This window comes from Saccopteryx leptura, chromosome 1 (genome assembly GCF_036850995.1).
Source record: "Saccopteryx leptura isolate mSacLep1 chromosome 1, mSacLep1_pri_phased_curated, whole genome shotgun sequence".
In the NCBI taxonomy this organism is placed as follows: domain Eukaryota; kingdom Metazoa; phylum Chordata; class Mammalia; order Chiroptera; family Emballonuridae; genus Saccopteryx; species Saccopteryx leptura.
Window position 1 is genome coordinate 264,544,233 of NC_089503.1, and position 17,475 is coordinate 264,561,707.

The 17,475-nt window shown below is 50.3% G+C and overlaps 1 protein-coding gene across 2 annotated transcripts in view; it reads right to left on the reverse strand.

Annotated features, from left to right (window-relative positions):
* Positions 1-17,475, reverse strand: part of LOXL2 (lysyl oxidase like 2) — a 101,682-nt gene that overhangs the window by 21,260 nt on the left and 62,947 nt on the right. Inside the window, exons 5-7 of one of the 2 annotated variants that reach the window (XM_066351736.1) lie at positions 13,325-13,547; positions 9,709-9,889; positions 2,904-3,055 (exon numbers count right to left, since the gene is read on the reverse strand). In XM_066351736.1, coding sequence (XP_066207833.1) covers positions 2,904-3,055; positions 9,709-9,889; positions 13,325-13,547 — 556 coding nt within the window. Of the gene's footprint in view, positions 1-2,903; positions 3,056-9,708; positions 9,893-13,324; positions 13,548-17,475 lie in introns of both variants that reach the window. The other variant, XM_066351727.1, reaches the window with a different exon arrangement.

Consider the following 17,475-nt stretch of genomic DNA (forward strand, 5'->3'; position numbering starts at 1 on the left):
GGTCAGTGAGGTCAGCAGGCAAACAGACAAGCCAAGGGCAGCCTGTGATGTTCTACCAACCTCTCAGGGTTGTTGAATAGATAAATGAAATGAGACAGCTCGTGGCAAGTGCTCACACAGGGCCTGGCACTCAGGAATGCTTGAGGAACATTAGACACCATCCTACCAATGAGCATTATTAGCTGGGAGTCCCACCAGAACACAAAACTCTCTCCAGAGCAGCTAGAAGGGCTCGGAACAGGCACAAGGCCTGGCTGGCCTTTAGGATGCTGATGCTGGTGTTCCTAAGGGCCTTTGGCCTCAATGTGGCTGGACAGACAAAACCAGTTCCAAGTCTGCGGCGTGCATTAGACATTCAACGAAAAGTCAACTGATTTTTCTAGGAATCCTTTCTCTCACTTTCTTATTTTTAGCAAAGCAAACTAAAGCCTCAAAGAGATTAAGTAATCAGCTACTGAGTAAATGTTATAAACTCACCAGTGTCCCCACAAAATTCATATGCTGAATTCATATGCTAATCCCCAATATGACTGTATTTGAAGAAAGAGCCTTTCAAGAGGTAATTAGGTTAAAGGAGGTCAAATGGTGGGGCCCTAACTCAATGTGACTGGTGTTCTTACTAGAAGGGGAAGAGACCCCAGGGATGCACAAACACTGAGGAAAGGCCACCTGAGGATGACCTTTGAAACGGAGACATCTGAAAGCCAAGGAGAGAGGCCTCAGGAGAAACCAATCATGCCAGCACTTTGATCTTGGACTTACAGCCTCCAGAACTATGAGACAATAAATTTTTTTTTTTTTCATTTTTCTGAAGCTGGAAACAGGGAGAGACAGTCAGACAGACTCCCGCATGCGTCCGACCGGGATCCACCCGGCACGCCCACCAGGGGAGACGCTCTGCCCACCAGGGGGCGATGCTCTGCCCATCCTGGGCGTCGCCTTGTTGCGACCAGAGCCACTCTAGCACCTGAGGCAGAGGCCACAGAGCCATCCCCAGCGCCCGGGCCATCTTTGCTCCAATGGAGCCTTGGCTGCGGGAGGGGAAGAGAGAGACAGAGAGGAAAGCGCGGCGGAGGGGTGAGAAGCAAATGGGCGCTTCTCCTGTGTGCCCTGGCCGGGAATCGAACCCGGGTTCTCCACACGCTAGGCCGACGTTCTACCGCTGAGCCAACCGGCCAGGGCCGGAGACAATAAATTTTTAATGTTTAAACTACCCAAGTCTGTGGCATTTTGTCCTGCCAGCCCCAGCAAATTAGCACAGTGATAAAACTCAGGAGTCTCGGTTACTCTGCCCAGCATTGTCGCCAGCACCTGCAGGGGCCCCAAGCCCAGCCATGTGGAAGTTGGGCTGTCTGCTGTCGTGAAAACTTGTGCAGCCCCCTCGGAATTTCTTGCAGCGATGACTCTCCCCATTTCCTTCCCAGGGGATAGAAACTGCAGATCTAGGTGTAAAACACTCCCAGGCTCTATGGTTGAGAGCAGGGCTACCTCCCGGAACCTGGAGGGCTAGAGAAAGGGTAAGGGTCGTTTGCTGGGCCTGGCTCAGCAATTCCCACCATAAAACAGTTCTGGGAAGTTTCACTTTTTTTGGCCTACATCTTTCATTTGGGTTCAAAACTCCACTCCACCCAACTCCAATCTGTCTGAGTGAATGGGGCCACTGCACGCCAGACTCTTAGAGCTCTGTCGCACCTGTTGGTTACATGCTGCCAGTAATGACAGATGGCCTCCCTGCAGCTGGGGGCCGAGGCCCACAACCCTGCACACCCACAGGCAAATGCGTGGCTTGGCTGAGAACTACTGGGTTCACATTTTTGGCCCACTGGGCAATGAGTCACACAAGATGTGTTGTGGTTGACCTGTTCGGTAGTGCCTTTGGCATGCTGGTGCCAAGGTCAAGAATCACTGTCTAAGCAGGACCCCAGCAGGGAATTATACTGTGCCCTGATGTGTCCACTTTGCTTATTTTAAAATAAGTACTCAAGCCCAGGGTGGGTAGGTCAGTTGGTTAGAGCACTGTCCTGATACACCAAGGTTGCAGGTTTAATCCCTGGTCAGAGCACATACAAGAATCAACTAATGAATGCATAAATAAGTGGAATAACCAATGATGTTTCTCTCTCTCTCTTAAATGAATACATTAAAAAATTTTTTTTAATACTCCCCCCCAAAGAAAGCAGCAGCTGCTCTTCACGTGGCACCCACCAGATGATGCACAGACCCGACCACATTCATGGCATAATGAAGAACATTAAATAGGATTTACTGGGCCTCTGGTAAATCCTTGGACAGACCTCTTAGCAAAGAGGATGTCGTCTGTTGGCTACTCCTGTGGGCAAGGTCATCCAAGCTAGGGGACACAATGTGGGTTTTTGAGACCCTGTCTCAGGATAGGAAGGTGTGTCTTTGACTTAATGCTGGTAAGGTTCCCTTTCTTTCTCTCTGGTTACCAAAATCCAGTCTTCTGTCCCCAAATACTGTCTGTATTGTGTTTACATCTGTGTGATTTGCAGATCTGCTGTCAATATAGCTCCTCTGGGTCCTTGGAAAAAGCCCAAGCCAAGGGTGTCACGGGTGCCACAGACCTGGAGCCCCTTGCAGGGAGGACTGAGCAGTGGTCGCACCACCACATACAGGTCATGGTGCAGAGGGGACGCTCAGCACCTGCCGCTAAGACAGTGCTGTTCATACGTACGTTTTCTCCCTCATTTGGCACATTCCAAGTGCTAGGTGGCAATGTCACTGATAGTGTGAATAGCAGAGCCTGAGCCCTTCCTGGTAGTTGTCCGAGCACCCTAACACCACCTGCTAGAAACCTTCAGTGTGAGGCCACTGGGTCTATACTTTCTGGAGTCTCAATGACCTAAACATAACCATCCCCTCCATGCATCCAGTCCCCTCACCTTCTTCTGGAAGCCCATGGTGGGGATATTACACCTCACAGCAGCGTCTTCCTCATGGTTGCAGCCCTGGGACTCGGCGTTGAACTTGCAGTCTATGATGGACTTCTCAGCCCCAGTGCACTCAATTTCATTGAGATGGATGGGTCCTATGCCTGGGGAAGAAAATAAACATGGGCTCTGAAAGCTTCTAAAGGAAAGTTTCTGGAACTGGCAAGAAAATCCGAGATAATAACAACATGCCTCTCCCATCCTCAAAATTCTCTCAACCGCCTCCCACAATTAGCTCATGACTCAGCCTTTCCTCCCTGGAGAGAGCTGCTTCTTGTCTTGGGACCCACTTCTCCCAGAAGAGCTAATAAGGGTGTACTAACTTGTGTGACCTTGGCCAACTCACTCAGCCTCCTGAATACTGGTTTTCTCCCTCAAATAAAGGAGACAGATTAGAAGACATCTAAGTTTCCTTCCCAGCTTTCATCTTCTGTGCATTTACACGTCTGACAAGGGGGGCTGTGGCTGGATAGTCGGGTCCCTTTAGGAAACAGATGGCTTGTTCAAATTAGATGATCTGAAGAAAGTTAAAAAAACACTTTTTTTTTTTTTTTAGAGAGAGAGAGAGAGAGAGAGAGATAGACAGACAAACAGGAAGGGAGAGAGATGAGAAGCCTCAACTCATAGTTGCAGCACCTTAGTTGTTCATTGATTGCTTTCTCATACATGCCTTGACCAGGGGGCTCCAGCTGAGCCAGTGACCCCTTGCTCAAGCCAGAGACCTTGGGCTCAAGTCACGACCATGAGGTTATGTCTACAGTCCCATGCTCAACCTGGAAACCCTGCGCTCAAGCCAGTGACCTTGAGGTTTTGAACCTGGGTCCTCACCATCTCAGGCCAACACTCTATCCACAGCACCACTGTCTGATCAGGCAAAAAACCCCACATTTTTAAAAATGAAGGCATGAACAGAGTGTAAAAAAATCACAAAATCACAAAGGACAGTCCAGTGGTCATGGGCTAATAGCAGTGGGACACAGACAGCAGCCCAGGCCTGCAGAAGCGAGGGAGGGGTACTGATATCGAACCCAGGGGACCAGAGAGCTGTGTGGAAAGGCACCTGATAAGAGCTGTTACTTAGGCTGAGGGACCTGTTGGCCCACAGGGACCTTGCAGGGGGAAGAAATACCTGGCCTCTCTCCTCTCCCAACTTCTAGTTGGCAGTCAGTGTTCCTTGTGGGCTACACCCAAGCGTGCCTCCTGATTTTATGGACAAGGGTGGGTCGTGAAGCTGAAGGGGCAGATGGGAGAATCCGGCAAATGATCTATGCTGAGCCTGTGGGAGGTTTTTCTTACAGACAGAGATAACAAGGGGCGATGGGGTCAGCAGCATGCCCAGCCTGAGCAGCAGTCAGCTGTCTAGCCCATCAGGATGGACCAAAGTCCAGTTTTTTTCTAGGCTTTGGGCTGCATCAACTCCCATCTTGGTCCCTGCCCCTGCCTGTGACCTTCCTGATCCTCACCATCCTCCTGACTCATCACTCAAACACCCGTGAAAACCTCCCATCTTTACAATGAGCTGCCCCTGACCCCAGCACCTCCCTCTGGCCCACCACTTTCGTCCCCTTCAGGGAGAAGTTCTTGAAAGAGACATCTGTTTTGTTCTCTCTGCTTCCATAGCCAGCAGCAGGACTGTTTTCAGTCTGTTTCTCCACAGCCCTTCCACAGCCCAGGAAACAGCCCTCCACCCACCTGGTCATGCTCTCCGGAGCCCAGAGGTCACCTCTAGGACTGCCTCTTTTTTCACCAACAGTAGCATGTTCTGCCCACCCCCTCCTCCCCCAAAGCCAAGTGCTTCTGTTTCTTCCATTTCTACCACCACACTAGTCCAACCCTGCCATCTTCCACCTGGACACAATCAAGTCTCTAGTCTCCCTCCCACTTGCTTATTCCAAAATATTTTCCACATGGCAGTCCAAGAGATTTTCTAATGCAAATTGAATCATGTCACTTCTTGTCTTAAATCCCTGCAATGGCTTCTCACTGCCCTTCATGGTAAAACCCACAGTCCCCACGTGGCCTCCCAGGCCCTGTGAGATCTGACCTCCACTCAGGCTCTGGCTCTACCAGCTCCGTACCCTCAGTCACGTCATCTCCTTCGGCTGCTCCACTGAGTTGAAGGTTTCTGTCTGCACGGACCCTCTGCCCGACTGTCTTACTCCCAGTCCTCGCCAGCTAATCCTGCTCATCTTTCAGGGCTCAGCTCAATGTCATTTCCTCAAATGTCATTTCCTTAATGCCATTTCCTTAATGCCATTTCTGACCCCAACTAAGCTGGGTCTTCTCGGGGAGCCTCCCACTGTGCACTCTGCTTCACAATCCTTCAGGTGGCTTTCTGTTCGGTGTTGGTCTGCCTCCCCACGAGGCTGGTGCCCCATGAGAGCAGGCACCACATCTATATTCCTCTCCTATTCCCAATCAGGCCCCCAAATGGATATTGTAGATGCCACTGAGAACCTGTTGTATGAAGGCCTCTGTGCTGGATGTTGGGGACACAGAGATAAGGAAGTCAAGCCCCTGATGTGAAGAGCTCACAGCTAGTTCATGGGAGAGGCAGACACTACACAGAGACTTGTAACACAATGTGGTCAAAGATGGAAGTGACTACCTATACTCTGACCCAAAGGAAGGGCTCTTAGTTCTGTCAGGGGGTTCTGGAAACCAGTATTTAGGCTCACTGAGGCCAAAAATGAACTTCTAAGAGGAACCCATGTTAGTAGGTAAGAATCAAGTTTCATTTTCTTGGAAATTCGTAAGTGATGAAACCTCCAATTCCTTGGAATTTTATAAAAACACATCAGTGATTATGGCTGGAAGTATCCAAAGACTCAGCAGAAAGGCTGTGATAAAATACATATCCTGGATCCTTGTCAGTTGGCTCAGTAGATAGAGCGTCGGCTGGGCGTGTAGACATCCTGGCCTTCATCCCTGGTCAGGGCACACATGAGAAGTGACCATCTGCTTCTCTCCCCTTTCCTCTCCCCCTACTCTCCCTCTTCCCCTCTCGAAGCCAGTGGCTCAATTGGTTCGAATGTCAGCCTCAGGCGCTGAGGATAGCTCGGTTGATTTGAGCACTGGCCCCAGATGGGGGTTGCCGGGTGGATTCTGGTCGGGGCATATGCAGGAGTCTGTCTATCTCCCTTCCTCTCATTAAAAAAAAGAAAACATATCCTAAACAGGGCTCTTGAAGCAAGCGGAGGCCATACGTAATAAATTAAGATAGGCATAGAAATGGGCAGTAACCTTGGGCTCCAGTTAGATCAGACAGATGGAAACTGATGATTGTGAGGATGATGATGATGGTGGTGGTGATGATGATGATGGTAATGAAGATGCTGGTGATGGTCATTGTGGTGATGAGAATGGTGGTAATGAGGACATCTAATATTTATTGAGCACTTACTCTGTACTGGATTCTGTCCTAAACACATTACTTCTATTAACTCATTTAGTCACAACAGTCCAATAAACTAGAGATCAAAGATTAAACTAGGAACTAGAGATCAAAGATTAAACTCGGCCCAGTGGAGGAACCAGGATTCAGACTAGGCAGTCTGACCTTACAGAACATCCTGCTAAATTTCTGAAGCTCATCAGGACAGCCAGGGGAGGGAACCCCCTGTTGGAAAGAGCAGTTGCTCCGGGAAAGAGCTGAGTGTGCAGAAACGCTGCCTCCTCCTGCTCTAGGCTGCTTCCTCTGCCGCCTGGGACTCCTCCTCCTTTCTGTCTGTCTCACTAGAAGCCTGCCTTCAAGAAACACCTCAAACCCCTCCTCCTCCATGTTCCTTCTTTCTCAGCTTGAGAGGATCTCGCCCTTGTCTAAGAGTCTGTAGTATTTACTTTTAACACCTCTCGCTCACGAGGCAATGAGCTGGGGCAACCAGCCTGTTGTTGAATTCAGCCTGCGCCTCCTTGGCGAGTGACAGAACCTTTCTGATCTCTACTTTCCCCATCTGTAGAAAAGGCCGTGATATCTGTCTTGCAGGGATGGGATAAGAAGAAATTAATGAGACAAAGTATGTCAAGTTAGTAGAGACTCAGTAAATGGTTGGTATTATTTCTTACTTATCATCAGTTATTTGTTAGTGTAAGTGATCCTTGGGGTTAGATCTCATTTCCTCCACTTGAGGTGAGCTCCGAGAGAACAGAAACGATTACTATAAATGATTGTGGAACAAACAAATTCTCCATTCCACCATCTAGCCCAAAGAGTACTCAGTGAATTTGTGGATTGCTAGACTATTGGGGAAACATTAACACAAGACTTAGCATGCTTTAGACTCCAAATAATACCTGGCTGGTCCCCTGGCCTAACTGATATAAACTTATGTGGCTCTCTCAGACATGTGGGCATGAGGCCTTAGAGGGCAGGGCTTGCTTTCCTGAAGCATGCACATTCACGGGACACCAGGGGCAGAGCACAGAGATGGGAAAACCAGAGTTCATCACCCTCTTCTCTGCACTGCCCAGTTCTATGGTAGGTTGGGCAAGGCAGGAGGTGCCAATGGAGGGCCCTGGCATGGGTGTTCAGCTGCGGCATTCCCAGTGAGGTCTGCAGGCTCTTGTTCTTTTGTTGACTTGGGTTTGATCTGCATCCTGAGCCCCAGATTTCCCTTACTCCTGGGTTCTGAACTGTATCCTGAATTTCTCCCCACCTCGTCCTTGGTCCTTCTCTTTCTCCTTCTATAAGCCCTGACCCCAGGTGACCACAGGCCTGGGGCAGGAGCACCCAGGAAAAAGCCACACCTAACCTCTTGGAGCAAGGTATGGACTCTGGACCCACCATCAACTCTGCAGGTTACAATCAGAGCCCAGGAGAACAGAATAGGACACAGCACAAAGCACAGTGCCTGTTTCTGACCTGACATCCATCCTGATGAAAAGGACAAGTTCCAGAGAATCATGGGAGGCTGGAGTCGGACAGAATCTCAGACATCATGAATCTAGCAAACACTCTGGGGCCCTGAAGGTCGCTCAAAGTCACCAGGCAAGTAGGAGCAGGGCCGGGACTGGGACTCAGATGTCCCAACTCTTAGTCGATGCCCTTTCACTGCCCTCACTTTGGTGTGGTCACTTGGTCCACCAGCCAGAGCCAGGACTGAGTGACCGAGCCCATATGCTCTGTGGCTTGACATTGAATGTGGACTTTTCCCTTCCTGCCCACCAGAGTTGAGCCCACGCAGTGTTGCAGCAGATAGTAAATCACCCAATAGTTCTTTCAAAGACAGCATCAAAAATGCCAAAGACCTCTCTCCTAGAGTTCCACAGGCTCTCACAGACCTCTGGCTGCTCTGGGCAGTGAAATAACTAAGTCAAGTAGCACATAACCAGGAGACATAGAATGTGGGTGTCACCCAGTGCTTGTTTATTCCTCAGAGTGAGTGGTGTCTGTGTCGCTGGCCTTGGGGGAGCACAAACCATCACATCAGCCAACCAGGAAAATGAGCTGTAGAAATAACCGAGATCTAAGGAAAGCCCGGATTGCAAACCATGACCAGGGAGGAGGGCCTCACAGGCTGCCATGTGGCACACTGTGACAGTAGAGTCCACTCTAGACCCCAAACTTCAGTGCACGCCCAAGAAGTTTGCAGGAATTGGAGAGTGGAGGTAGAGACCTGCTCAGAATGTGGGCAGGACTGGGTACAAAGGGAGAGCCCCAGATCTGAGTCAGGAGACTGGAATTCCAGTCTTTCTTTATCATTAACTATCAGGATGGCCTCAGGCTTGTTCTCCTGAGCCTCAAACTCTTCATCTTTTGGACTAAGATGCCCTGAGCTTCCCCCAGCAATGCTGTCTGATTCCAGGACTCTCTCCAGTCCACTGGGCTCTATTTCCTCTGGGTTGTGGTTTATGACCTCACCTTATCCCTTTCTGTGGGGCAACGGCCCAATGTCTGACAGCATGGACACACCCACTCGACAAAGGACAGGATACGGCATTCCTCAGCCATAGCCCCTTCTCCCCCTACCCAACCCCGCCCTGCTGGTCAGCATGGAGGGGGCTGATTTCCACTGTTCAGCCCACAGTTCTCCAGGACAGGGCTGGGCACTCACTGCTGAGCTGCAGTGTGTCTGGCGTGAGGATCTTCCTTCTAAACCCAGGCTGTACAAGTCAGTGGTCTCCACAGGCTCAGCGAGAAGGGATGCTGTTCTGTTGTCATGTCATGTTCACCATATTGTTCTCAGCGGAGGGACCCATTTGAAAGTCTCCTCTAGTTTGTTCTTTGCTCAAAAGGAAGATTTGTTCAGGACACTTAATGAAAACCAGGCCTCTTCTCCTTAGTGTCTCATGACATGCAGCGAGGGGCATCATGTTCCCACTCTCTGGTGGCAGGGAGAGAGTGCTCGCAGGGCTGTGTCACAGTGGAAAAGCAAGAGGACATTTGGGAGTGCTTTGTGCTCTGGGTGGTCCATAGTCTGATGGATGCTGAGGCTCTCTCCTGGAGACCTTCCTGAGATGCCCAGTTTCTCAGTGGCGCAGTGGGAGCCCTGGGCTAGGGGGTGGGAGGCCCTTGTTAAAGGATTCATTGGCTGCAAATATGTTGTCTTATCTTGGTAATTTACTCCTTCTTTGGACCTTAGCTTCTAAATCCGGGAAATGGGGACTCTGTTCCCTAAGGCTCTCCCAGCTCTGCCTATCCAGGGAGGGCTGGAGAGTTTCTAAGAAAAGTAGCTGCTGGAGGAGGAGGAGCAAGAAGAGAGTGGAAAGCCCCAGGCCGGAGCCACCGGGCTCCTGTGCCGCCTTCCCCATTCCTTACCTTGCCCCAGCCGGGAGCCCGTGATGGCCTCTTTGGCACTCCCAAAGCCCAGCTCTCTGCAGACCACGCTGGCAGACACCAGGTCCCACTTGTCATCGCAGATAGTACCCCATTCACCATTCTTGAGCACTTCCACACGGCCCTCCCCGATGTTGGCACCACCTCTCAGCCGCACCAGGGGCTGCTGAAGAGACACAGGGTTCTGCTGAGCGCAGGAGCTGATGAGGATTCAGCGGCAGTCACTGCCACTGCCCTCCCTTCCCGGCTGCCCCCCCCCCCCCCCCCCCGCCCCGCCGCCGCTGCCTCCGCCACCTCCTCCGCAAGCCCTGGCACCAGGCCAGGAGCTAAAACTGCGCTAGGTGTGTGTGTGTGTGGGGGGGCAGGGACACTCACTCTGCAGGGTCAGTTCCCCCGCAAGCTCCCTTGGCTTGTGGAACATTAGTTCTGGGCCTTCGGGATCCTTATCAGCTTGTCCCCCCAACCCATGCCTGGCTCAAGGATATTACCACTAGCACTTTCCTCTACGTCCTCATCCAGAAACTCAACGTTCAGAGGTACAGAAAGACGTTCCTACTGCCAAAAGTCTGCAGACTCCAGATGGCTCATTATTCTACCTGACTTATACCAGAGTGCTATAAAACCAGGCTCCTGCCTGACCATTCTGCTCCCGCCATCCCTGACTCCACTCCTAGTGCAATTGGCCCCACTCCTCAGCAGATGCAGCCCGCCAGATCTGCAGATAGGGTGGGCGGTTACAGGTTAAATACTCCCAGTTGCTCCCTGACAGCCTGAACACCTTATCACCTATGAGGTCTTCATTGCACAGAAGTAAGACCCACTCTCCACCAGTGTCATGACCCCACTGGGTCACATCCTACAAGATGGGAGCAGGGTCACTGGACTCCATCTGTCCACATACCCAGGTCTGTATCCATTTCTGTGCATTCACGTGTCTGTGCACCAGTGCACATGTGGGTTGGGATAGGGGACTCAGAAGGCTTCAAGGCTCTAAGTTACTGCTGACTCTCAACACAGAGGAAGCTAAGGGGTCGGTGCACCCACTCATCGTGTATTGGATCAGCAGTCATTGTTCTGCTCTGGCCGGTGCAGTCCTCAGTCTGGTGCAGTCCTCAGTCCGGGACTCCCTTCATCCCATCCCCCACCCCTGCTGATGGCCCAGCCGAAGCAGGCCTGGTTGGAGGTGGTGTTTTAAAACATTCACATATACCAGCCCTCTCTTAAGGGCCAAGAAAGCAAACAAGACCCTGTGTCTCCATCCTCTAGCAAAAGTTCCCACTCAGTGACATCTCTTCCCCACCAACTGTGCCTTGTGGCTGCTACGGCAGGGTGGGTGCCGTCCCAGCACCTACTTTTACAGATTGGGGACTGCTCTGACCCTGGCACTAAGGGGAGAAGAAAAAAGGGACAGGGGTGGGTGCAGAACACTCAATGGCCCCAAGAACCTTGATTCTAGCTTTAGAAAACAAAACATGTAAAACTGCTAGCTCCAGCCTGTTTCCTACAGACTATGATCCTTCCTTCTTCCACCTCCCTTCCCAAGCTGTCTAAGGGCCCCCTTCTCATGAACAGATCACCCGTGACCTAAGCTTAACGGAGGCAGAGTGCCAACACCCTTGCCACAGCCTTCGGTGGCCAGGCAGTCGTTTGGCCTTAGAGGAAAAAAAGAAACCAAGGGAAAATATGATGTAAGCTTCCCTTGCTTTTTCTCTTAATTGGTTTGGTATGAACTTGATTTCTTTGCTTTAAACTGCACAGTAAGAGGAATTTCCAAACAGTAGGATGTGGGCTCTGAGTGACATGTGAGGAAAGTTCAGAGGCTCAGGCTGAGGCCATAGAAAGGATGTGGCCATTAAATCACATGGCAGGAGGCCAAGTGAGGGTGTGGTGGGACTAAAGGGGGGCTGGCACTGTCCAGGTGCACCTCTGTCACCGGGCTGCACGCATATGACCTATGGTCAGGTCTGTGCACTCTGGAGGCCCCAGTGGGGACCCGGGGCGCAGAAACAGCTGCCTGCTGGAAATGCCAGGAAGGTACTCCCAACAGTTCCCACACCCTCCGGTGATGGCTGGGCTGCAACACTCACTTCTCTCCTTTCCTCTCTCCAAATACAGTACCCCAGCCTTGGTGGGACCTCCAGTGTGGCTTATCTGTCTCCTGTCCCGGTTTCCCTTCCGATGCAGTAGTAAGGGGACACTGGAGAGGGCAGGCAAGGAGAGGGGACAGGGGACAGAACAATACTGCCTCAGACACCAAAACCTGACAGGTTTGGGGAGGGTGGCTACTCCAGTCCCACCGCGTAGACACATCGTCTGCCCCCATCACGACCTCCCCTCCCCATCCTCTCACCCACTCCGTGGTCAGAGCTGACTTGGAACTTATCCCTGCCCAGCTGGCTGATTCCAAAGTTCCAAGGTTTTATCTGGCACAGGGAGTCATTCCTTAATAAATGTTCAGGGGTCTTTCCTACCCCTCCCCTCCTCTTCCATGTGCTATTTGCCAACCTCTGTTCTTGCCTGGTGGCCTCATGGTAGCAGTGTCCACAACATGGAAACATGGTGGACAGTTGCAAAAAGAAGAGCAGGAAAAAGAAAGCTTCTTCCTGATTTTTGAGGGAGGATAGAACAGTGCACTTTCTCTCAGAAACACGTCGACCCGCCCCGGCTGGGACAGTTCACTCATCTCAGGAGATGAGTCTGTTGACATGGGGTGCTCACTTATGTGAGAAGGTGTGCATCAGCCTTTCCTCAGTGTGTGTGCGTGCGCTCACACACACACACACACACACACGCTGGTACGCAGCCATGCGACGTGACTAATGGTATTGGCAGGTTTCCTTTTTTATCTTTGGGAAAGCTTTTTAAAAATGTGATCCTTTCAGTTGCACAGTAAACCAAATCATGCTTGAAAACCTTTGTGGCTGATCTCACATACTTTTAAGAGTTGTATAGAACATTCTGCCCTCCAGGAATTGTGCAGAAGCACAAGGTACCCTCCCCACCCTCATTTCATGACAACAGACAATAAATGTTGATATCGAAGCGCTCTTCTCTCCTGGGTATTTGTCCTCCACAGAGGGGACTCCAGTCTCACAGTGGAATGGTGTTGGTAGAAGGGGTGCTAATGATTTGGGGCAGGGGCCCTGATGCTTGTCATACCCTATAGCAGTGGTTCTCAACCTTTCTAATGCCGTGACCCCGCAATACAGTTCCCCATGTTGCGGTGACCGCAAACCAAAAAATAATTTTGGTGGCTACTTCATAACTGTAATTTTGCTACAGTTATGATTCCGAATGTAAATACCTGATATGCATTATGTATTTTCCGATGGCTTTAGGTGACCCCTGTGTTTTGGTGGTTCGATCCCCGCCGGGGTCGCGACCCACAGGTTGAGAACCGCTGCCCTATAGGCAGCACTTATTGGCGAGGTTGTCCCCGACAGGTGTTGTCCGCTTTCCTGCCCTCTAGAAAAGTGGTCTGTGTTGGGGCCAGCTCTCCTCACTCTCTCCAGGGACTCCCTGTCTGTCCCCTTAACCGCCACCGCCCACCCCATCCCACTTCAGGTGCCCAGTGGCCAGACTCCTGCCCCATTCTCACCTCCGGCTTGTAGGCTTTCCGGAACCTCGAAGGTCCATCAGGGCTGAAGACCTGGCCAGGCACACAACTCACCACAGCCGGCAGCCCATTTTCACAGGTGACATTCTTCACGGGGTCGCGCAGCACCCGTGCGCCCAGCTTGCAGCTGGAGATGTGGGCCTCTGTGCCCGTGCAGTCCATGGAGAACCGCCAGTAACGCTGCTTCTTCCGGGCGGCAAACATTCTGCAGGGGGCGGGGCGTGGTGACCGGGGTGTTCTGGTACCCCCCCATTCCTTCTACAACTAGGCACTGGGCACCTGCCCTGGGTCACCACTGTGCTGGCTGCTGGGGATCTGCTGGAGGAGCCGGACGCCATGGGCTCTGCTGTGGGAGCCCAGTCGAGCTTCATAGACGGCTCTGCACAGCACGCCGGAAAGCACGCGCAGAGCACCCATCATGCTGCGGGCCCTGCACTGAGATGGGAGTAGGACAGGGAAAGGCGGCATGGCCCCCAGGCACTTTACAGTCTAGGAGACAAGGGACTCAGCCAGCGTGCTGAGATAATACCGAAGCCTATGAACACAAATGCAAAAAGGCATCTAAAACAGGAGAGATCCCTGGTCCCAGGAGACCCCTCAGTCCTGGGCAAACCACAGTGGCTGGTCACCTGGACTCCGGATAATTCTGACATTTGTTGTGCCCTGCCTTTATTTCCCTTTGTCAATGATCAGTACAGCTTGATTGTTAAACACTCACCTGTTGATAGTTAAGATTCCCAATGATGCAAATCCAATGAGAACAGTATGAAATTGCCCCATCGGCTGAATTGAAGTAAAATTTGCTTGGTAAAAATAATTATAATGGTGATGAAACTCAGCCACAGACCTTACCCAATCTTTCCCATGAGCCAGTGAGGCTGTTTATCTCCACACTGTGGCCGAGAGGTGCTCTTATTCTGTACCGCCTATCCTTTTTTTGAAAGGCAGAATATGGGTCAAGGTAAGTCAAAGTTTTTCCTAAAACAAGCCAATCAATGAGTAATGAATTGGTTAATAGAAAGATTACTATGTCTCCATGTCTCCATCTCCCAGTTAGAAGTAGCCTTAGGATATACTCAGTAGAATTGTTAGGAAAGTGAAATGAATCACTATTTGTAAAGCACTGAGTATGGCGTCCATCACACAGAAAGGGCTACCTAAGGGATTGTAAGATAAATAAAAGTGATTTAGAATAAAGGAAAAATGGAGAGATGAGAGACAGGTGGGATCCCTGTGGTTGTGGTGATAAGGGACAACTTCACAAAAGAGTAGGGTTTGAACTGGGCGGTATTCATGAAGGCAGAGGGCAGAATATACCTTGTCCTGTCATGCTGTCTTCAGTCTTTAGGGTCTGTGTGTTTGTCCCAGCTTGGTAGAACCCACCCAGTGAGATGCCAGAGAGAGCCAGACAGCCTCATGGCTGGCTGCCTAGCGGAGGGGCTCCCAGGGCAGTCTGGCCCTGGAGGGAACAGAAGCAAGGTCCTGTCTCTGCTGAAGTTTCTGCTCAAAGTAAATGGGATGTGAACACAGAAGGAAGACAAACCGTACAGATACCACCAGTACCTTTTCTTAACCAAAAATTGAGATGTGTAACGATTCTAATATACTTGTGGGTGCAGTGATACAGAAGCTGTTGGAGGGGACTCACTGCAGAGATGCAGTGTGGCTCCAGCCGCAGAGGCGTCTGGGAAGGGCTGTGCTCCCAGTGAGTCCTCTCTGTGACTCTGCAAACCTCACTCTGGGCCGACTGCCCCAAAGCCAGAAGGCTGTCTCCCAAAGGCAAACATCATGTCCCAGGAGGGAGGTTAATGAGTGTACGGAGTGCAGCCACTGCCTACTGTTATCTTTAACTTAGAAATGCATTGTTCGACTTGGAATGTTGAGGTCACCAGTTCGAAACCCTGGGCTTGCTTGGTCAAGGCACATATGGGAGATGACGCTTCCTGCTCTTTCCTCCCTTCTCTCTCTCTTCTCTCTCAAATGAATAAATAAAGTCTTAAAAAAAAAGAAATGCATTGTTCTTTCTGGTGATCTACATAACTGGGTTGTCATGTAGTTTTTTATTGATCCCCTATAAAAAGGGACCCCGTTCTGGTAGGAGTGTGAATTTTGCCCGGCAGGCCACCACATGTATGTATCTCCTATTAAAGCTCTTATGAATTTAGATAAGGCTAAATTTAGGAATCAGTCCCCCCAACACCTGGAAAATTCAGGATGTGTGCTCACCAGAGCTGTAGCCCAGAGTGAAGAACTACTCAGGAAGACTGTTGATAATCCCAAAAACCACGGCCCCGCCCCACTTCCTGCAGACCTCTGTATTTGGATCCACAACCTCCAGTATGTTCCCCTGAGACCCCACAGGAAGGTGTGCACTCCAGCTATCAGCTGTACCAGGATCACTCGGCTCTCACTGGCTTGGAGAATCCGTTTGCTTTCTGCACTTAGAGAACGTCCATTCTGCCAGGAACAGACGTACTCAATGCTGCTGCCTGTCCCACGCAGCCCTGCCTCTCTCTTACATCAGCTCACAGGAATGCACCCTGACCCTCAGCAGGCTCCCATCACAAAGGCACTCAATCCTCCCCATGATTTACACCAGACAGGCCCAGGGTATGCAGATGAGCCCTGGGGAGGATGGGGGGGGGGGCAGCCCATCACAATCTGGTGATTGGCCTGGGTGGGAAGCCTGCTTGAGAAAGAGGCACCCAGATCTATGGCTGGGTAGCAAGAAGAACACTGGGCTGGACTGATTCAATTAACAATAAAAAGTCCTGCTGACTCTCTCTGAGCCAAGGGTAACCCTGCTTTTGTAGGAAGTCTGCCAGCTGCTGAGTATGTCTGTTCCAATTATACATTTAGGAAGTAGGTGTGGACAAAAAAGGGACTTCATACTAAATCTGACCAGCTCGGGGTGGCCAGCGTGGCGGGCTTACAAACTCAGAGTCCTAAAATAACCACATGGGATGGTCTGAAATGAACACTTTCTAGCTAAAAAAAAGCAGGTCATGGCAGGTAGTCGTGTCCTAGGCTGGTATCTTCCCTGACAAAAGTCAATCTTTACCTTCAGTGAGCCTGTTTATGGTCTTTTTGCTTCTACAATAACATACCTTTGGAACGTCAAGGTAATACCCTTTTTCTCCTGGACCCCTCCTTATTATTGTTATTGTATTAATTGCTGACTGTTAACTATCTTATACCCATCTATATAAAAGAAGCATGTGTCTATTCACTATACTTTTTACCCAGGCTCAGAGATTTCCCATTTTGTCTTCCTCCACTTTCCTAACCTATCACCACTGGATTTCATGTAATCCCCGATGCCTTCTCCTTCGATTTTAATATATAATATAAGACGCAAAACTGCCCTTCTCTGGTGCATGTTCTCAGTCCATTGAGATTTTGCTTCCTGGCAGCTGCTCTCAGTTTGGCTCAAATAACTCATACAAATTCTTACGTATGAGAATTTGGACTTTTCTTACGTTAACATAGGGAAGTTACATAGAGGAGGTCCAGGACCCGCTGTGAGACAGACCTGAACTAAAACTCAACTTATCACCTGACCTCCATAACACCCTACTCTGACAGGCGGGACAGTGACAATCGGTCTCTTGAATCTGTTTCATTCAGAGTCAGTGTCCAGTAATGCCCAAAAGTTCTATTTCCTCTCTCCTAGTGCACCATTATTCTGGTAAGAGATCCTAGGTCCTTTTGGAGAAGACTGGGAGAAAGATTAACAGTATAAAATTTAGGTAGTGTACCAGGGTCTGTTCTCAAGGGGACCTGGCCTCCCCTTCATACAATGGGCTCTGGTTCTATAAATTGGCTCAAGTCTGGGAATTGATTGAGGGCTGTGACTTGGTTTTTAAGATTCAGGTTAGACTTTTGTTCACTTGACCTAGAACTTTTCTGCTTATTCAGAATGAATAAGAATTTAGTGGGCTTTCTATTGGCCACATATAAGTTTTCGGTCAATGACAAACCACACATATGACAGTGGTATACCAGATAGCCTACGTGTGTAGAAGGCTATGCCCCCTATGTTTGGGTAAGTGCACTCTATGATGTTTGCACCTAATGACATATTTCTCAGAACGTATCCCCATTGTTAAGTAGTGCACGACTGTACTTCACTT